This window comes from Pleurodeles waltl, chromosome 3_1 (genome assembly GCF_031143425.1).
Source record: "Pleurodeles waltl isolate 20211129_DDA chromosome 3_1, aPleWal1.hap1.20221129, whole genome shotgun sequence".
NCBI lineage: Eukaryota > Metazoa > Chordata > Amphibia > Caudata > Salamandridae > Pleurodeles > Pleurodeles waltl.
In genome coordinates this window covers 1300434313-1300454686 of record NC_090440.1, presented here as the reverse complement: position 1 = coordinate 1300454686, position 20374 = coordinate 1300434313, and the positions used below count along the sequence as shown (strand labels likewise).

The 20374-nt window shown below is 44.2% G+C and overlaps 1 protein-coding gene across 2 annotated transcripts in view; it reads left to right on the top strand.

The window, feature by feature from the left end:
- Positions 1 to 20374, top strand: part of ITGB5 (integrin subunit beta 5) — a 626222-nt gene that overhangs the window by 576241 nt on the left and 29607 nt on the right. For both annotated transcript variants that reach the window (XM_069224638.1, XM_069224637.1), the window contains exons 12-13: positions 1134 to 1234; positions 2799 to 2918. In XM_069224638.1, coding sequence (XP_069080739.1) covers positions 1134 to 1234; positions 2799 to 2918 — 221 coding nt within the window. The remainder of the gene's footprint in view (positions 1 to 1133; positions 1235 to 2798; positions 2919 to 20374) is intronic.

The window sequence follows — 20374 nt, the reverse complement described above, 5'->3', positions numbered from 1 at the left end:
CTCAAACTGGGCCTCCCCGCATGTAGAAGGGGATGCCTTCCCCCTGCTCACCTCGCCCTTGTCGTGGCTGGGTGTGGTCCTTTCCCCATGGCCCACCGCTGCTCATCTGTGTCTCTGGCGTCGGGGGCGTCACTCTCCCCCCATCCTCGGGTCTCGCACCGCCAGTCCTCCACCTCGGGGCAATGGCCCCTCTCTGGCGCCGGCCGGCTTCTGCTCGTCCAGCGCGGGTCAGCAGGGCCACGTCTCACCACAGGGCCAACACACGGTGCCCCGCCGGGCGTCGCCCCTCTCTCCAGCGGCAATATCGCCGAGTTTCGCCTCTCCCAGGGACCCGCGGCCGATCCCCGTCCCGGGGAGGGGGGGTTCATCAACACCTCCCCACCGCCTCACTGCATCGGGCCCAGGGGAAACTAGATGGAGCCGACGGAGCTCACGTTCGATCGGCCATGTTGGTTGGCCCCGCCTCCCTCGTCTGTGTGTTTTTTTATTGTGATTGTGTCTGAGGGTGATTGCAAGAATGAGTCAATGGATGGATGGATGAATAGGTGACAGGATGCACGAGTGCAAAGATTAGTGACAGAGGGTATACATGACGTAATGAGTGCCTAAACCCCTAAATGACATAAAAGGCAGTTCTATTGCTAATCCAGACATACTGGTATTGCCAATGCTTGTTTACAATGTCACTATTTGAATGTTTGATATGTGGCAGAGGAGAGTTTTAAAACATGCCCGTAGAAAAATAGAGAGAAAACCACAAGCCTTGTGATAATTCTCAGCACCATGACACTTTTTTTCTAGGTTGAACAGAATAAACTGTAAAAGAATTATAGAACAGTATTCACATTAGTAAAAATGAGATCAGCTACATCTGCATCAGAGCTCCATAGCTCCAAACTGGCCCTTTGGCCATTGTTTAGTTTTCAGCACTGTAGAATTAGTTACCAATCTTCCGTAGTATCCCTCGTGGATATGGGAACACAGGCATCATTTCCAGCCCCTTAGAGCGCTCCCAGACATACCCAATAAATCAAAGGCTTGCTGAGATAGGTGTACTGTGTGGGTCTCACATTGGGATCTTTGTGGCCCAAACCATGGCTAATAGTTTGTTCTGTCTATTTTTCTGCTTGTAGGGATTGCATTGAGTGCCGCCTGTTCAGCTCAGGCAGACTGGCTGACAATAACACCTGCCAAAAACTCTGCAAGGATGAGATTGTGACGGTGGAGGTTCTCGGTGAGTACCACACAAAGGGACATTTTGGTAGATAAAATATTGCAGAACGCCACTTACTGCATTAGAAGCCTATGTTTCTGTGAATTGGTGGTGATATTAAGTGCCTTTCATAACCATAGGACTTTGCTTATATCTAGCCCAGATGTAGGTCTACTTGTTGTCACTAGTATCACATTGTCAGGACTATCTGCACATTTTACGTGGGCTTTCAAACAAACAAGGTGATAAAAAAAAGAATTGATCTATTCGGTGCTTGAACAGGAGATGTTGAGGTAAGAGACTGTAAGATCAAAACCATTATTGGTTCATTGATTTATTCTTTATTGGCTAGTCCATTTTGTAAGCTAATGCATACTTTAACAAATGCATAAGCAACTAGAGCATAAAACCAAGCTTTAAACATACCATATCGTTGTTACATAATTTAACAATGTGGGCGATATGGTATGTTTAATGTCATAATTACCACTCATACACCAAACGGTTTCATGGTGCTGAGTGAGGTGGTCCTAGCCGCAACAAAACAGAACCGAGCCGAAGCACAAACGAGAGGAACACATTTCTGTAAGGAGGGCTAAGAAATGAAAAGTTGTGGCCTCCGATGCCGGTCCTTTTAAATCTTCGAATCGAAAAAATAGGACCAAAGGAAGAAAGACACATTAGGGAATCACAATAAGGCTCAAATGCACCCCTAGATGAGATACGGACAGACCACGGTCCCAGGTCAGTGAGTCATTCCCTATCCGGCCAACCACCACTAACTACCGTTTTCTTCCCAGCATTCAGTTTGAGCCAGTGGCCACTCACACTTCCCTGGCATCCCTCAAAGAAAACTGGAATGATGCTGAAGACCGCAAACTTTTCAATCCAGTGATGGAATGAGTGTCATCAGCTTAGCTGTGGAAGAGTGGTCAGTGATATACAGGAGTCGTACATAAATGTTAGCAGGCGAGGAGATACGTTCTGCCTAGTCTGTGTCAAAGTGTACGAGCATTGTTTAGATTTATTTTGCTGTGCTTAGTAATTGGGAAATCTACCACTAAACGTAACCAAACCCGAAAAGAATTTGCAGAGGGCATGTATTGTGCTGGCCAGAGGACAAACAGCTATTCCGCCCTTTGCATCAGGGAATCTAAACAAACACGCATTTCCTCTCCTCCCGCCTGCTTGTGGAGCGCGGGCCGAGAGGTTTACCGTGATGCGTTTTTTCCTTCAGAGCGTTAACATCTTGAGTATTTCAAGCCTTCAACCTTTGCCTAATGCGCTCCATATGTACCAACAGGAAAAGCTTACTCGCCTAAAGGGAGTTCGAGCTCCCCAGAGCAGCACTGTTCCAAAAAATACCCTGCGCAAATCAAGTTTCTTCTCAAGTCCTAAACGCCCCCACCATTCAAAAACTGCTGAGTAGCAATAACATTAGCCAGAGCAATATGACACTATGAAAATTCTGTAATTTGACTTTCGGCTGCCAGATTTTCGTATTCATTTATTACGAATGCTGGCGCCGTGCCACGAATTACACTGCAGAGGTCTAAGGCATGTACTTGTTTTCGTTTTTTTCCAGACACAGTTGACGAAGAGGCGGTTCAATGCGTTTACAAAACGGAAAATGATTGTGTAATGAGATTCACCTACTCCGAGGACGCCAGTGGGAAGTCTGTCCTGACAGTTCTGAAGGAACCAGGTGGGTGCTGGTGGTTCCCGCGCGGGCTGCGCAGCGGGATGTAAACAGAGGGTTACTAACCTGTGCTGTGGGGAAAACCGAAGATAAGGCAGCTCCCGTTTGGTTATTAAGATAATAAAATATGTAGGTTCTCTTTCGCTGCAGAGCGTGTGCACTGCAGTATGTTTTGTACCGTAAGAAAGGATAGCTTGTTTCGTGACTCAGCGTTGAAGCCAGCAGCATGACGCAGTCCAGACAGTTTCGCATTCAACAGCCTTCGAGTCTGCACAGGTGTTTTTATAGTATATCCAACCCATAAGAAACTTTCAGTTTGTGCAGCACTGACGTCTGCTGGCCATGGGAAGCGTTGCAACGTGTGTACAGTTTGCCTTTTACACAGCACGTCCCTTTTTACTACAAAATACAGAACTGGCATTGGCAAAGCAATAGGCTCTGCTTTGACAAACGTATATTTTTTAAATGTTGATTATTTTTGTTGCAACCACGCGATATACTAAAATTGTAAAAATATATAAAAATAACATTTAGTTAATGGAGTAGCAGCGCATTCCCTCCTTTTGCTGTACTTAAGCGTATTACTTTCCAGTTGGCTGTGCTCGTTATGAGACAGAATGCCATCGCACACAATGCAAAACAGCCAGTGAATGAAGTAGGCTGACCACTCGCCCTTTGTAGTACTCTGTGCTGGATGATAGCAACATATGAATCACATTTGAACAGACCAATGGACGAAAAGGGTAGAACGAAAGTATGAGTTATGCATTTTATTAGGATTTTTTTGGGAAATTATGAACCTGGCGACAAGCTATGCCTAGGCCAGACTTAACAAAAAAGAATAATGTATTGCCCAAAATATAACGGTTTGCCCACATTTTGGTGGCTATGTTCTGCTCCTTTGTTGGTAAAGTAACATTATAACACGTACAATGCTCATTTAATTATCAAGTAAGAAAGCAGACAAGGTGAAATCAAAATTACTAACTGGTTCCACACAAAATACAAGAGATTTGCGCTCACTTAAATGGCTTGGTTTGAATAAATGATTCAAATATATCCTATCCGTAGAGTTACTGCAAATTTCGGCATCAAACCTGAACAAATAATCTGCACAATACCAAAGGCAGAGACTCAACATATTGATCCTTCAGGAAAATACAGTGTCTGGCCAATAGGTTTTGCCAAATGTTTTCTTCATTCCCTATCCTGTAGGTTAAGATCACCGGACCTGGCTCCCATCTAAGTACAACCACAGTGTTCCTGTTCCCTTAACATGATGGGGGCCCTTTTTGTTGTGACTTTTACAGACTGATTTTTCGAATCAGTGCAGATATAAATGTTTTTGGGAGATTCCTGCATTTGCGCAAACAAGCACTTCTCTCTGCTGGCTATTGGCCTTCTGCCTGCCTACAAGATTCACTTAGGCAAGTCAGAAATGATGGGACTGGGCATTCACCTGAGATTTATCATTTCATGGTTTAATCCGAGCAAATTAGGTATGTAGGATTTTATGTTCCTGATGTCTTCCCCGGTTTGCATACATTTAACTTCATATAAGTTTAACTTTGGAACAGTGATCTTGAGCATTAGGGTAGAGAGACAGAGATGGGCTCCACCAGTGGTGTGACATAAGCACCCCCAGTCCCGGTGGTGGTGGGGAACCCCGAACTCTAGGGAGCCCCCTCAACAAAAGTGGTAGGTGGTGGGCCGGGAAGGGGGGGGCTCCATGTAGTTTGTTGGGGGGGGTCCCTACACGTTTCGTTATGCCCCTTGGCTCCACAGTTGTTGGGACTCAAAGCAGTTTTAATGGTTTATAGATGAATACTGTGTCAAAGGTGCTGCTACTTTTTCAGATGGCTATTATGGTCTCACTACCTAGAAAGCTACATGTCTTGGGTATATTTTCTGTTTTTATGGTTTGTTAGAACAAAAACACCTGTATGTAGTCACTATTTTGAAAGCTTTGAACCAGTGTTCAAGTTTATATTCCCAGGCCACTGGAGCTGCCAGACTGTGCCCCACCTAGCCCTCCTTGAACGACGATTTCTGGAAAGTGACACATAGGCGTGAAAAAGCATGGAATTTTAGTTCATGGAACCACTAAAACAGATATCACCGCGTAATGTTTCCTCTGCATTTCATACATAGCAAATCGAAGCCCAGCACATTATATATTTTACCCTAAGTGGGCTTGAAGTCAGTGTAAAAACATCCTTGCATCAATAACATTTGAGTCCGATATTAGGGATGTTCTTCCATGTGACTTACAGCACTGTGGAAAGTAAAGTGTTTTTATGTAGCATGGCCAACCTGGAGGTAGATATCGGGGATAAAACTGGAATTAGCATAAGTTACACTCAACTTCTACTAGGCAAGAGTGTATTTTTAAATGAACTCATAAATGTTGGCCAAAGGTGCTGAGACAAAAGGAAATCAATGCTAAGCTATTCTACTCTCATGTCTTTAGCATCATGCAGTAACCTTCGTAGTATGATCATTTCTACATATGTTAGTTCATGGGCCTTTTAGTGGGTGATGACGTTCACACAGATACACACGAGCAGGGATGTAGTAATGGTGAATATTTACAATATGCTTAGCTCTGTTTCTATCTTTTCGTAGGGATTAAGAAGGAGCATCTCCTCCTAGTAGCTGTAGGGTGAAATAATTGAATGAAAAATAAGATTTTTCAAGTTATTAATTTGCTTACATTTTCCAGATAACTTGTCAAAAAGACAGACTCTGTCTTCCTCTTTGTCTGGTATTAACCCAGTTGGAGAGTCAATACTTGGTTGAGCTCTCATGAATATTTTTACCAGGTCTGTGGATAAAATGACCTCTTCGAAAAATGTTTTTGGCCACACTCCCGATACCATTATCTCCACCCACTGTTCCTCTTGAGAGATGGCATAAGTTCTCTTGAAATTTGATTCCCAGAAAAAAAGAAAGATTGCTCACTGCCTCAAAGGCCGTAGTGATGTCCTGGAGGGATGTTGGTAGTTTAAAGTTTGGCTACTGGTAAAAGATTTGCCGTTCAATGCAACAAAATGGACTACGAAACTTGATGTCACTCCAAATCACAGAGAAGCTATGGAGCATTTGCTGATTTTATCTAATCCACCTATCACAAAGATGTCAAATCCTCACTGCAGACTCCTTCAAGACTTTGGATAGGCTGGGTGGAAGCTACTTGAAGTGTGCATATTTTTACACTTTACATAAGTGTGTTTTATTGAATGTATTTGAGGGAGTGTAGTATTGAGAGGTGGTCACGCAGGGAAATGATTCAAAAGGGTTTTATAGAAATGTACAGCATATAAAGAAATGTCCTAGCCACCTTAAGAGCAGGAGGCAACTGAAAGTCACTACATGCTACCTCAGCCTGCATTCTACATTCTATTCAGTGAGCATTGGTAACCGTAATACTTTAGGTTAGATTACTATACAGCCCCCTCCCTTTAACCCCTCAGCTGCTGGGCCTTTCCCCCCCCAGTGCTGAGCCCTTTTTTGGCTATTTGGGGTAGTTCGCGCTTAGGGCTTCATAACTTTTGTCCACATAAGCTAACCACGCCAAATTTGCGTCCTTTTTTTCCAACATCCTAGGGATTCTAATGGTACCCAGAGTTGGTGGTTTCCCCTGGAGGAGACCAAGAAAATAGCCAAAATACAGTGAAAATTTTGTTTTTTCCAAAAAAATGGGAAAGAAGGGCTGCCGAAGAAGGCTTGTGGTTTTTTCCCTGAAAATGCCATCAACCAAGGGTTTCTGGTGCTGAAATCACTATCTTCCCACCTTTCAGGAACGGGCAGACTTGAATCAGAAAACCGAATGTTTCAACACAAATTTGGCATTTTACTGGGACATACCCCATTTCTACTAAATTTGGTGCTTTCAGCCTCCTTCCAGTTAGTGACAGGAATGGGTGTGAAACCAATGCTGGATCCCGGAATGCTAAACATTTCTGAAAACTAGACAAAATTCTGAATTCAGCAAGGGGTCATTTGTGTAGATCCTACAAGGTTTTCCTACAGAAAATAACAGCTGAAATAAAAAAATATTGAAATTGAGCTGAAAACAACAGCCATTTTTCTTTATGTTTTACTCTGTAACTTTTTCCTGCGATGTCAGATTTCTGAAAGCAATATACCGTTTTGTCTGCTGGACTCTTCTGGTTGCGGGGATATAAAGGGCTTGTAGGTTCATCAAGAACCCTAGGTACCCAGAGCCAATAAATAAGCTGCACCCTGCAGCTGGTTTTCATTCTATACTGGGTATACAGCAATTCATTTGCTGAAATATGAAGAGTGAAAAAGAGGTATCAAGAAAACCTTTGCATTTCCAAAATGGGATCAAGATAAGGTTTTGAGGAGCAGTGGTTATTTGCACATCGCTGAATTCCGAGGTGCCCATACTAGCATGTGAATTGCAGGGCATTTCTCAAATAGACGTCTTTTTTACACACTCTCTTATATTTGGAAGGAAAAAATGTAGAGAAAGATAAGGGGCAATAACACTTGTTTTGCTATTCTGTGTTCCCCCAAGTCTCCCGATAAAAATGATACCTCACTTGTGTGGGTAGGCCTAGTGCCCGCGACAGGAAATGCCCCAAAACACAACATGGACACATCCTATTTTTTTTTATAGAAAACACAGCTGTTTTTTCCAAAGTGCCTACCTGTAGATTTTGGCCTCTAGCTCAGCCGGCACACAGGGAAACCTACCAAACCTGTGCATTTCTGAAAACTAGAGACCTAGGGGAATCCAAGGAGGGGTGACTTGCGGGGCTCGGACCAGGTTCTGTTACCCAGAATCCTTTGCAAACCTCAAAAAGTGGCTAAAAAAACAAGTTTTCCTCATTTCGGTGACAGAAAGTTCTGGAATCTGAGAGGAGCCACAAATTTCCTTCCACCCGGCGTTCCCCCAAGTCTCCCGATAAAAATGATACCTCACTTGTGTGGGTAGGCCTAGCGCCCGCGACAGGAAACGCCCCAAAGCGCAACGTGGACACATCAAAATTTTTGGAAGAAAACAGAGGTGTTTTTTGAGAAGTGCCTACCTGTAGATTTTGGCCTGTAGCTCAGCCGGCACCTAGGGAAACCTACCAAACCTGTGCATTTCTGAAAACTAGAGACCTAGGGCAATCCAAGGAGGGGTGACTCGCGGGGCTCGGACCAGGTTCTGTTACCCAGAATCCTTTGCAAACCTCAAAAAGTGGCTAAAAAAACAAGTTTTCCTCAGATTTCGGTGACAGAAAGTTCTGGAATCTGAGAGGAGCCACGAATTTCCTTCCACCCGGCGTTCCCCCAAGTCTCCCGATAAAAATGATACCTCACTTGTGTGGGTAGGCCTAGCGCCCGCGACAGGAAACGCCCCAAAGCGCAACGTGGACACATCAAAATTTTTGGAAGAAAACAGAGGTGTTTTTTGAGAAGTGCCTACCTGTAGATTTTGGCCTCTAGCTCAGCCGGCACCTTGGGAAACCTACCAAACCTGTGCATTTCTGAAAACTAGAGACCTAGGGCAATCCAAGGAGGGGTGACTCGCGGGGCTCGGACCAGGTTCTGTTACCCAGAATCCTTTGCAAACCTCAAAAAGTGGCTAAAAAAACAAGTTTTCCTCAGATTTCGGTGACAGAAAGTTCTGGAATCTGAGAGGAGCCACAAATTTCCTTCCACCCGGCGTTCCCCCAAGTCTCCCGATAAAAATGATACCTCACTTGTGTGGGTAGGCCTAGCGCCCGCGACAGGAAACGCCCCAAAGCGCAACGTGGACACATCAAAATTTTTGGAAGAAAACAGAGGTGTTTTTTGAGAAGTGCCTACCTGTAGATTTTGGCCTCTAGCTCAGCCGGCACCTAGGGAAACCTACCAAACCTGTGCATTTCTGAAAACTAGAGACCTAGGGCAATCCAAGGAGGGGTGACTCGCGGGGCTCGGACCAGGTTCTGTTACCCAGAATCCTTTGCAAACCTCAAAAAGTGGCTAAAAAAACAAGTTTTCCTCAGATTTCGGTGACAGAAAGTTCTGGAATCTGAGAGGAGCCACAAATTTCCTTCCACCCGGCGTTCCCCCAAGTCTCCCGATAAAAATGATACCTCACTTGTGTGGGTAGGCCTAGCGCCCGCGACAGGAAACACCCCAAAGCGCAACGTGGACACATCAAAATTTTTGGAAGAAAACAGAGGTGTTTTTTGAGAAGTGCCTACCTGTAGATTTTGGCCTCTAGCTCAGCCGGCACCTAGGGAAACCTACCAAACCTGTGCATTTCTGAAAACTAGAGACCTAGGGCAATCCAAGGAGGGGTGACTCGCGGGGCTCGGACCAGGTTCTGTTACCCAGAATCCTTTGCAAACCTCAAAAAGTGGCTAAAAAAACAAGTTTTCCTCAGATTTCGGTGACAGAAAGTTCTGGAATCTGAGAGGAGCCACAAATTTCCTTCCACCCGGCGTTCCCCCAAGTCTCCCGATAAAAATGATACCTCACTTGTGTGGGTAGGCCTAGCGCCCGCGACAGGAAACGCCCCAAAGCGCAACGTGGACACATCAAAATTTTTGGAAGAAAACAGAGGTGTTTTTTGAGAAGTGCCTACCTGTAGATTTTGGCCTCTAGCTCAGCCGGCACCTAGGGAAACCTACCAAACCTGTGCATTTCTGAAAACTAGAGACCTAGGGCAATACAAGGAGGGGTGACTCGCGGGGCTCGGACCAGGTTCTGTTACCCACAATCCTTTGCAAACCTCAAAAAGTGGCTAAAAAAACAAGTTTTCCTCACATTTCGGTGACAGAAAGTTCTGGAATCTGAGAGGAGCCACAAATTTCCTTCCACCCGGCGTTCCCCTAAGTCTCCCGATAAAAATGATACCTCACTTGTGTGGGTAGGCCTAGCGCCCGCAACAGGAAATGCCCCAAAACAGAACGTGGACACATCACATTTTTTCATAGAAAACAGTGCCTACCTGTGGATTTTGGCCTCTAGCTCAGCCGGCACCTGGGGAAACCTAGCAAACCAGCACATTTTTGTAAACTAGAAACCCAGGGGAATCCAAGATGAGGTGACTTGTGGGGCTCGGACCAGGTTCTGTTACCCAGAATCCTTTGCAAACCTCAAAATGTGGCTAAAATACCACGTTTTCCACTCATTTCGGTGACAGAAAGTTCTGGAATCCGAGGGGAGCCACAAATTTCCTTCCACCCAGCGTTCCCCCAAGTCTCCCGATAAATATGATACCTCACTTGTGTGGTTAGGCCTGGTGCCTGCGACAGGAATAGATCACACAACGGTCAATGTTGGTCCTTACGTGAGGCAGCTGTTGACCCTGGGGTGATCCATTCCTGACACAGGCACTAGGTGTAGGCACTCAAGTGGGGTAGTGTTTTTATCAGGACAGGTGAGGAGTCACTGGGTGGTAGGAATGTTGTGGATCCCAGCATATTCCTGTAGTTTGTGTGACAGAAATGCGAGAAAAATAGAGTTTTTTCTCAACATTTCAGCTTTGCAGGGTATTCTGGGTAAGAAAACTTTGGGGAATCCACACAAGTCACACCTCTGTGGACTCCCCCGAATGTCTAGTTTCCAGAAATGTTTGGGTTTAGTGTGTTTCTCTATATGGCCGCCGAATCCAGGACCAAAAACACAGGTGCCTGCCTTACAAAACCAGTTTGTTTTGCCATAGACAATTTTGATGTCTCCACAATATGATTTGGGTGGTGGAATTTGGGGCTGAACTAAATTGGTGAGCTCCCAAGAGAGCACTCTCTCTCTGCTTGCCGCCGCATTCACCTGCTCTCTGGGTTGGCCTAACCCACTATTACCCAGTTGCACGAACAGCTTGCGAAGGGACAGCAGGACTGTCCTCATCACCTCCCTCATAATGTACTGGAAGAGGAGTTTTCGAATGGGACTCCTCTGACTGAAAAATCACTCCCAGAGTCTGCGCCATTGTCCTATCCCTCAGATGCTGTCTCAGTATCTGATGTCTCAGTCTCTGATCCTATGTCAGAGCGGTCCTCTATAACCCGAGTGCAGGCAGCAGTCATCCATCAAGATGCCATCTCTGCTATTGGCTAAACTGTTGCTCTAAAACACTAGCCTACGTAGACAGTCACAAAATCGATGGTGTGTGTGAGATACGTGCAACAGTAGAGGCCACCTTACCTGCGCTTCTTCCCTCAATCAGCACGTACTTTCAAGACACGCAAAAAACACCTTGTCACATACCATTCGTCACAGTCTTTAGCACCTCCTGCGCCCAGTCCAACAATCATTATTGGTGCTCCCACTCCCTCCTCCTCGGATTCCCTCATTACCACCCAGCATAAGTGCCCTTCATCTCTCCATAGACTTTACTAATGTACTCAGCTATTTACATAAAATACAGATGTGCTCTTTGCAGTAGGCATATAAACCTTCTGCGCTTCTTTATGGCACTAAAACTGCCACTAGACAAGTCGGACCCTTTTCCCCCCAGGGAAACCACACACATATTGACAAAAGTGATGTATATATGACAGCCAACCACCTGAAACTCAACTCAAGCAAAACCGAAATAATCCTCTTTGGCCCTCACCAAAAAAACCTGGGACCCCCCATGGTGGGCCACCACGCTATGCCCTGCACCCACCCCCGCCAACTACGCACGCAACCTCAGCATCATCCTAGACTCCTCCCTCTCTATGACCCAACAAATCAACGCTCTTACCTCCTCATGCTTCAACAAACTCCGTATACTGAAAAACATTAAAATGGATCCCCACAGAGACCAGAAAAACTGTCACTCACGCACTCATCAGCAGCAGGCTTGATTACAGAAACGCCCTCTACGCCGGCACCACTCTAAAACTCAAGTGCAAACTACACGCATCCAGAACTCAGCAGCACGACTCATCCTCGACCTCCACCGACACGAACACATCTCTCCACACCTCAAATCCCTCCACTGGCTCCCCATTGACAAAAGGATCACCTTCAAGATCCTCATCCTCACACACAAATCACTCCACAACACAGGCCCTGCCTACCTCAACGAGAGTCACCTTCCACACCCCCACACGAAACGTCCGTTCAGCTGACCTCTCTCTCGCCTCTGACCCCCGCATCAAACACACCACCACCGGGGGCAGATCCTTCTCCTACATTGCACCCAAAACATGGAACGCACTCACAACCCACATTCGCAAGACCCAAAACCTACTTCTTTTCAGGAAGGGCCTCAAAACCTGGCTTTTTGAACAGTGAACCTCCTAGCCCCTTTCCCTCCCCCCCGTCCCCCCCCCAGCGCCTTGAGACCCTCACAGGTGAGTAGCGCGCTTTATAAATCTCTTTGATACAGATCTACCTATATATATATATATATAAATATATATCTACATAGATATATCTATAGATATATCCATGTACCTAGATATATCTATCTACATAGATATATATATATATACATATATTTTTTTTTAGTTGTTGTATGGCCCCCAGGGAAACCCTACAACATCTAAAAAAAAATTGCCCCCACAGGGGGTCACCCTGCCCACGGGCGACCCCCTGTCATTTCATTTTTTTTTTTATTTAAAAAAAAAAAAAAAAAAAATCCCCTGGGGGGGGGGGGGGGGGGGGGGGGGGGGGCGCGATCGCGCCCCCCCCCTCCCCAGGGGGCACCTACCTTTTTATTTTTTTAGGAAAATTATCCGGGGGGGGGGGGGCGGCCCGTTTTCCGGGGGGGGGCTGCCCCCCAAAAGTGAAATCCCTGGTGTCTAGTGGGGTTTCCTGGCCCCCGATCGCAGCTGTGCTGCGATCGGGGGCCAGGAAACCGTTTCAGAAGGGCTCATAAGAAAGGGGAGACTCTCCCCTTTCTTACGAGGCCTTTTCAAAATGTTTCCTGACCCCCCCGATCGCAGCTGTGCTGCGATCGGGGGAGCCAGGAAACCTGAAAGTGTTTCCTGGCCCCCGATCGCAGCACAGCTGCGACCGGGGGCCAGGAAACACTTTCAGGAAGGCCTCGTAAGAAAGGGGAGACTCTCCCCTTTCTTACGAGGCCTTCCCGAACGTGAAAAAGGCCGTTTTCCCCATGAAAGCAGGAAGCGGCCGCAAGGCTGCTTCCTGCTTTCATGGGGAAAACACCTTTGCAACGTCAGCGCGCCTCGCGGCGCGCTGACGTCACAAAGGGGCGGGTGGGGGGCGGGGGGAGACACAGTAGCTTCCGTGTCTCCTGGGGGGGGAAAAAAAATAAAAAAAAAATCCTCGGGTGCGACGCACCCGAGGATTTATTAATGCCCTTCCTGGTGTCGGCCACTGGTCGTGACCCGCACCAGGGAGGGTGTGTGGGCGTCGGCCAGTGGCCGACGCCCGCATTTAAGAGGTTAAAAAAAAATGCACAAAACCTCAAAACCTTTTTTTAAAGAGAAGCGAAAACAAAATATCCAACCAAAAGATAATGTACAAAACAATAGAACTTAAGTCACCCTATTGCAGACATAAACATTTTAAATACAATATGAACTCGAAAAATATATAATTTTCCTTTTTGAACGCATGTTCATACAGAGTCATTCATGAACTTTGGAGGAACTGTTCTGCTCCCACTACGTCTTGCTGAGAACTTCCAGCTTCTTTCTGTGTCAGTGCATTTTTTCCCCAAATCAGGGCATATTACCTAAATCCTATTTAAGTTCCAAGTGCAGTTACCCTTCATCCTACCCAAATTGGGAAAGATTTCTACAGTTTGGAAAGGTGTGGAGAAGTTAAAGTTCCCACTTTTCTGTGGAAGTCTCGCCCTCATTACATCTCCAACTCTCACCCCAGTGTGCCCAAAGGCCTTATGTACATCAAATCTCTGTTTGTTCTTCCACACCTTCATTTGTTGTGATCTTTGCCAATCATCCCTTTTCTCGTATTTTACCTTGAGCTTGTCACACTTCATTCCAAGTGGATTTAACATTGTGTTAGCTTTCTTAGCTCAAAACAACTGTAAAGGTACTCTCCCCACTACTGAGTGTGGCATGAGCAGATAAGCTTCTACCCTTTCAAACAAATCTTCTTTCCAATATTTATTTTGTGCTCTGCTAGTCTGTATAGATTCTTTTAAAACTCTGTTAAACCTCTCTATCTTCCAGTTGGTTTCAGGTTGATGGAGGGAGCACTTTGTATGCTTAATTCCCCTCATAGAGAAGAATTCCTCCATGTCCTTGGATAGTAATTGAACTCCATTACCTGTCAAAATATAGTCTGGAAATCCTTCTGTACTGAAAATCTCCTTAAGAAATGCAATTACTTTACCAGTTTCCACAGTTTGCTTTATACACATTTCTGGCCACCTTGAGTACATATCCATTAGTTCTTAAACATATTATTGACCAGTGTTTTCTTGTAACAGGTCACGGAATATCCAGAGCTACTTCCTACCAAGCTCTTGTTGGGAAATCTCTCACCATCATTGGCTGTAGTCTAGTCTTCCAGCTTTAACACAGGAACAACATTCTATACATTCTCTGACACACCTCTCAATTTGTGTGTCCATTCCCACCCTCCAAAAACGTAACCTAATTCTCTCCTTAGTTTTTGAAATGCCTAAGTGTCCAGGATGACTCAACTGTATAAGTCTTTCTCTAAATTTACTTGGAGGGACCAATTTAGTTCCTTTCCATAGTAACCCCTTACTCTCAAACAGTTCATCCTTCACCATCCAGGATCTCAAACCCTCTTTACTCACGTCCTGTTCGAGTTCCATCCTGACCTTTTAAGATCCCTTTTCTCTATTATCACTTCATCCCCTCCAAAAACTGTCTCCACTTTTCTTCTCTGACCCCCTCATCAGTGACCTGGCAAACAGTGAATATATCTAGATCCATTACTTCCTCATCCACATCAATGTCCTGTTCTGTTTGTTTAGCACTCAACTGAGACAAGCAATCAGCGATTCTATTCTCCGCCAGAGGGATGTACACAACTCTAAACATGTAGTACTTTAAAGCCACTATCCATTTACAAATACGCCCTGAAACAGACTCCAAATTCATTTGATAGAATAGTTCTCTGAGAGGTTTATGATCCTCCCTTACTTCAAACTCCACATCCCAGAGAATTGTTTTTAGTTTTTTATGGCTCAATAAATTCAAAGGGCATCATGTTCAATTACGGATCCTTCCGCCCATATGGACCGTATGACAACAAGGATCTAGTAATTGCTTGCAGCAGATCTCAATTCTACATTCAAGCCTTTTGATACTGATTATATTTCCCCCGTAGGTGAGGATGATGAGCAGTGGGGGGCTCCCACCCTAAACATCCCTCCTTTGAAACACTGGACTGACGCAGCATACCAGCTTTTGTACTTTACCTTATCTTATGGTCTGAGGGCCTATAATGGTCGTACGCCTACTGGCCTGCAAGCTAGCTATACATTCAACCACCCTAGCTGTACATCTAGAATCAACTATATTTTATTTAGTCTCCCTCTCTGAGGCTGCGTGAATGACATGAGGGTTTTGAATAGGCAAGATAGTGATCATAATGCTCTCCACTATGAAGGGTTTATTTTGTCATCTAGTTAACATCCCACAGTCGCCATCTAACAGCCTTGTACTTGCTAATAGGCAGAGAGTGAAGTGGGGTAAAGTGGAGGGTTTGGAAACCCTTGGGGGCAGGATGAGCTCAGCCCTTAAAGATGCACTTTTCGACTTAGACAACCTGTCTTGAATCGAGGATGGAAGCTCTGACATTTAACTCATAAACAAAAATCTATTTAATATCTTAGGGGGAATGCTTTAGGAAGTCTTCCAAGCCTCACAGCACCACTGCAAAATACAAACATACTTGGTTCAACAATGATTGTTGTGTTAAGGAGTTTCGTTATGCATTGGAAAGCAGCGATACTAGTTTAATTAACGCAAAGTGGAGAGAGTATGGCCTAGCCCATCAGCATGCATGTGAGTGGAGGGACATGCAACTTTGGGAAGATATTTATGAGGCATTTGTTGGCAAACACATTAAAACATTTTGGAGGCTGGTTGCTAATGGTGGGAACTGCACCCATACGCTTTTTGCTGACTCATTTTCTCCCGAAGCATGGGTCAACCACTTTTCTGGTCTGTAGGGGAAGTCATCAAATGAAGGTACCCTTCCAACGCCTTTGAGAGGTTCTGACCTTTCCCCATTAAAGATTGAGCTGAGTGAGACTGTCCATGCCATCCAGGCCATAGCAGCAGGTAAAGCTGCTGGTCCTGACGGGGTGCCAGGCAACCTTTTGTTTAGCTACCATTGAGGGTTGGGCCCTACACTTGAATAAACTATCAAATTATATTTTGGGTGGTGTTAGTATTCCTGACAGTGTAAAGGCAGCAGGGATCATATCTGTTTAAAAAAAGAACCCCAGAGACTCTCCCCTTAATTATAGGTCGATAAGTCTTTTTGACATAATGCAGAAGGTTTTTGCCAGGCAGATTCTAGGAAGATTGGAGTCCTGGATAGAGGAACATGAGGCTCTTTCACACCTTCAAGCTGGCTTCAAGAGGCAGATCAGCACAGTAGATCAGATTTGTAGGTTCCTAACTATCTACTGGAACACCGCGGTTCTCCAAAAGGCCATTGTATTTAGTGTCTACGAACCTAAAATCAGTTTTTTTCCCCAGCCGTAAGTTGTGGACAGTTTTGAGGGACAAGGGGGAACCTTATGATCTCCTAGATATCTTAGTGCATTTACATGAAGACCCGTTTGCTCAAGTCCATTAGGGTTCGAGAGGTGAACTGATGGAGTGGATACGAGTATACAATGGTGTACCCCAAGGGTGCGTTCTCCTTATTTTTAAATGATATGTTCACATATTGAGAGGATAGTCCTAATGGTACACCCCTGGCAATGTGTCACAATATTCTGCTTCTGCTATTCGCAGAATATATATAGTTGGTGCTCAAAACACCAAGTGACCTGCAATGTTTAGTGGATAGGTTTGTGTCTTTTTGCTCTAACCGGGGGTTGGTGATTAACCATTCCAAAGCTAAATCTATGGCTATCCGTCATCATAGGTCCTTTAGGGGTACTGTTAATCTAGACAGCAATCCATTGGCAAGTGTGACAGAATTTGACTATCTGGAAATCAGGCTCACAGGGTCTATCCCATGGAGCTCTCAGAATAAAAAGAGTAGTTTGAATCTAACTCAGCATGCTGCAGCCATCAAGAGACTGTATAGATCACGTAGAGGCAGGCATATATTCCCTGTGCTTAAGGTATATAGGGCTAAGGCTGAGGGAGGTGCACTTTATGGAGCCGAGTTGTGGGGGACTGACAATTTGACTCCACTTGGGGCTGACGAAAACTCCTTTCTTAGGGTTCTAGTGATTCTTCCCAAAAGTACACATTTTGTTCCATTACAACATCACACTAATGCCCCGTATGGCCCGGCTCAGGCCACCTATATATTGGTGCAGGCTATAGCCTACTCCTGCCCATGCTGATTATTACAAATCAGGAAGTGGTTTTTTTGTGCTTTTGGAAAAATTAAGTTGTTAAAGTATGTAAAACTAACACTAATTCAGCTTAGACTAGGAGACTTTTGGTCTGCCACCCCATCAGTAAAATATTTGACTGTAAATACTGTGAAGTAGATGTATTGGGACCATTTCTTCCAGAGCAGAGCAGGGTTCCTTAACCGACAATTTGTAAAATTGTAAATGCGACACTACTTGAGAATTCTTTTTAGATATATTTACTCTCCCAGGGCTAAACAATTGTACCTCAGATTTTGTTATGGTAATCTTCCCGTTCTTCATGTGCAGGCACAATGGAAGAATAACCCCTCCCTGAATATTAACTGCCCGTCATGCTGCCAGACTGATGAAAGTCTGGCTCACTTTGTTTTCCTGCCCTGAGTGGCATGGCCTAGGAAGACCTGGATCATTCCAGTTTGTAAACAGCTGGGATGTAGACATATCCTTATAGCTCTGAGGATTCAGCACACAGAGCAGCTCCAGCTGGTTGTAAATACGGTTGCCAAATACCTTGAGTGGAGTTGTGCCATTAGAGCTTAAGCCTTGGGCTAGTTCTTCTGTTAAAAAAATGTAAGTCCACTTGTAAGGGCTGGTTGTTAACTATGTAGGTTGAAGAACAAGATCTCCTTTCAGGGCCATGGCAAACCTGGGGTACATTTTAGGAAAGGATCATGCTGTTTTTATTTTATATTTCTTGATTTTATCTTTTTTGCACATGATGAGATGTATATTGCATGTTTTTCATCCACTTTTAAATGTATAAATATGATGATGACGATTACGGAATAGTTGTTTTATGGTCCCACCAAACTTCTTGAAATAAACATGATAGTTTTCTCAGTTCCATACTTTATTTGTTTCAGTACCACCCCCAACACCTTCAAGATGGCATCCATGATCAAAACAGTGTTATCTTTAACATCTAAACTTTCTAAAAATAGAGAACTATTGAGGGCCGATTTTACATTGCAGAATTCTTGTTCACACAAAGGAGACCAAGTAAACTTTGCTCCCTTTTTTTAACAAAGACCTCATGTTTTGTGTACGGCAGGCTAAAGAACGTATACATTTATTATAACATTCTGCCCCCCAGGAAGGTTATTAATTCTTCTTTATTCTCAGGAGAATGCAAATTATCTTTGGTTTTAACCAATTGTTCTTTGGGCTTTACTTCCTCACCTGATAACTTGTGTCCCAAATAGTCAATTTCAATTTGATTGAACTTACATTTATTTTCACTGAAAGATAAACCTCACATTCTAAATCTTTCTAATACTACCCTCAGTCTACAGTCAGGCCTTTCCTGGTTTGTCCTGTAAATTAACACGTCATCCTGGTAAATCTTCACCCCAGGACTCCCATCTAACTCTTTTTCTATGGCTTGTTGAAAAACTGCAGCAGCCAAGTTGAGGCCAAACAGTAGTTTAGTAAATTTGAACAACCTAAATGGTGTGTTAAATGTTGTCAAGTCCATGGAGTCTTCATCTAATCTAATTTGGTGATATGCTGCCTTTAAGTCTAAAGTTGTGGAGATATCTGCTCCTTCAAGTTGTGTAAGCATCTCTGATATATTCAGGAAAGGATATTTATCTACAACCAGAGCCCTATTAAGAGCTCTTAGGTCAACACATAAGAGTTAATCCCCTGAGGCCTTGCATGCTAGAACCACAGGTGCTACCCATTCCATAGCTTGAGTTTTCACAATTATCTCTTATTTTTCAAATTTTTCAAGTTCTGTACGCATGTTCCATCTCAAAGCTAAAGAAACACTATGTGCTTTAGATGCCACCAGAGAAACATTATCCTTTAAAACAGTTCTGTATGTATAATTGGATAAGCACCCTAACCTCCCTTTGAATACTTCCTTCAATTCTTGGCCTAGTTCAGGCAGTACACTACTCCCGCTGCCTTTAACCTCAGCTACTGTAGTTGGCCGTTGTTTCAAAATCACACTTGGTTCACTGTTAGGATCAATTATGACTCCTAGTTCCTTATGGTGGAACCAACTAACAATATTGTCTCCCCTACATGAAAAGTAAACTTTCCCAGCAGTGAGACACCTTTTATATTATATTTTCCCATTGAAATAGCCTAGTAATTTAATGGGCTGTCCTCCATACGTCAGTGGACGGACGTCAGGTTTGTAAAGCTTCACTTAACCAGAAAGTTTACTTGTAAATAATTTTTTTGGTATAAGGGAAATCTTTGCACCAGAATCAAAAAGCATGTCTACACATTTCGCGTTAACATTTACTTTATCAACAGGACATTTTGTGTTATGTTGTCTAATCTGAAGGACCACCTCCCCACCGCGCAATTTGTCATAGTCAAGCACCTCTTCTTCTTCGTCATCATGAAGCATTATTGCATTTACCTTCTTACTCTTACTCTTGTTTGGAGATCTGCAATATTTAGCAAAATGCCCAATCTTGCACATGTACGACATTTAACTGAGATTGCAGGACAACTCCTTTCATTTGCCAAATGATTGGTTGCACCACATCTGAAACTTTTCCAACTAAAATCCCTTTTTACAGAAGATTGCAACAAGGCAGTGCACTTTTTTTAATTGGCTAAATGTCTGGAGGCCCCACACACAAAAACAATTTTCCCCAACCAGTTTTCTTGAATAAACCTATTCAGCACATGTATTTTTTCTACTGGAGATTCATGTTCTTTCGTTATCACATCAAAACAAGCTAAGGAATGGTTAATCTTCCTAGCAATTACAAGCACTTCATCAAGTTTAGGATCATCTTTCTGCCACAATTCATCTCTTACTTTCTCAGTGTTGCATCCCAGCATAAACTGGTCCCGATCTTCCACATTTCCCTCAAACTTACAGGTTGCAGCTAACATGCTTAAGCTAGTGACGTAACTTTCTACAGACTCCTGTGGTTTTTGTGTCCTCTTACCAAAGTGGTACCCTTCAAGGATGGTACTTACTTATGGGAGATAATGTTTGTCAGGTTTCTTAATACAGATATCT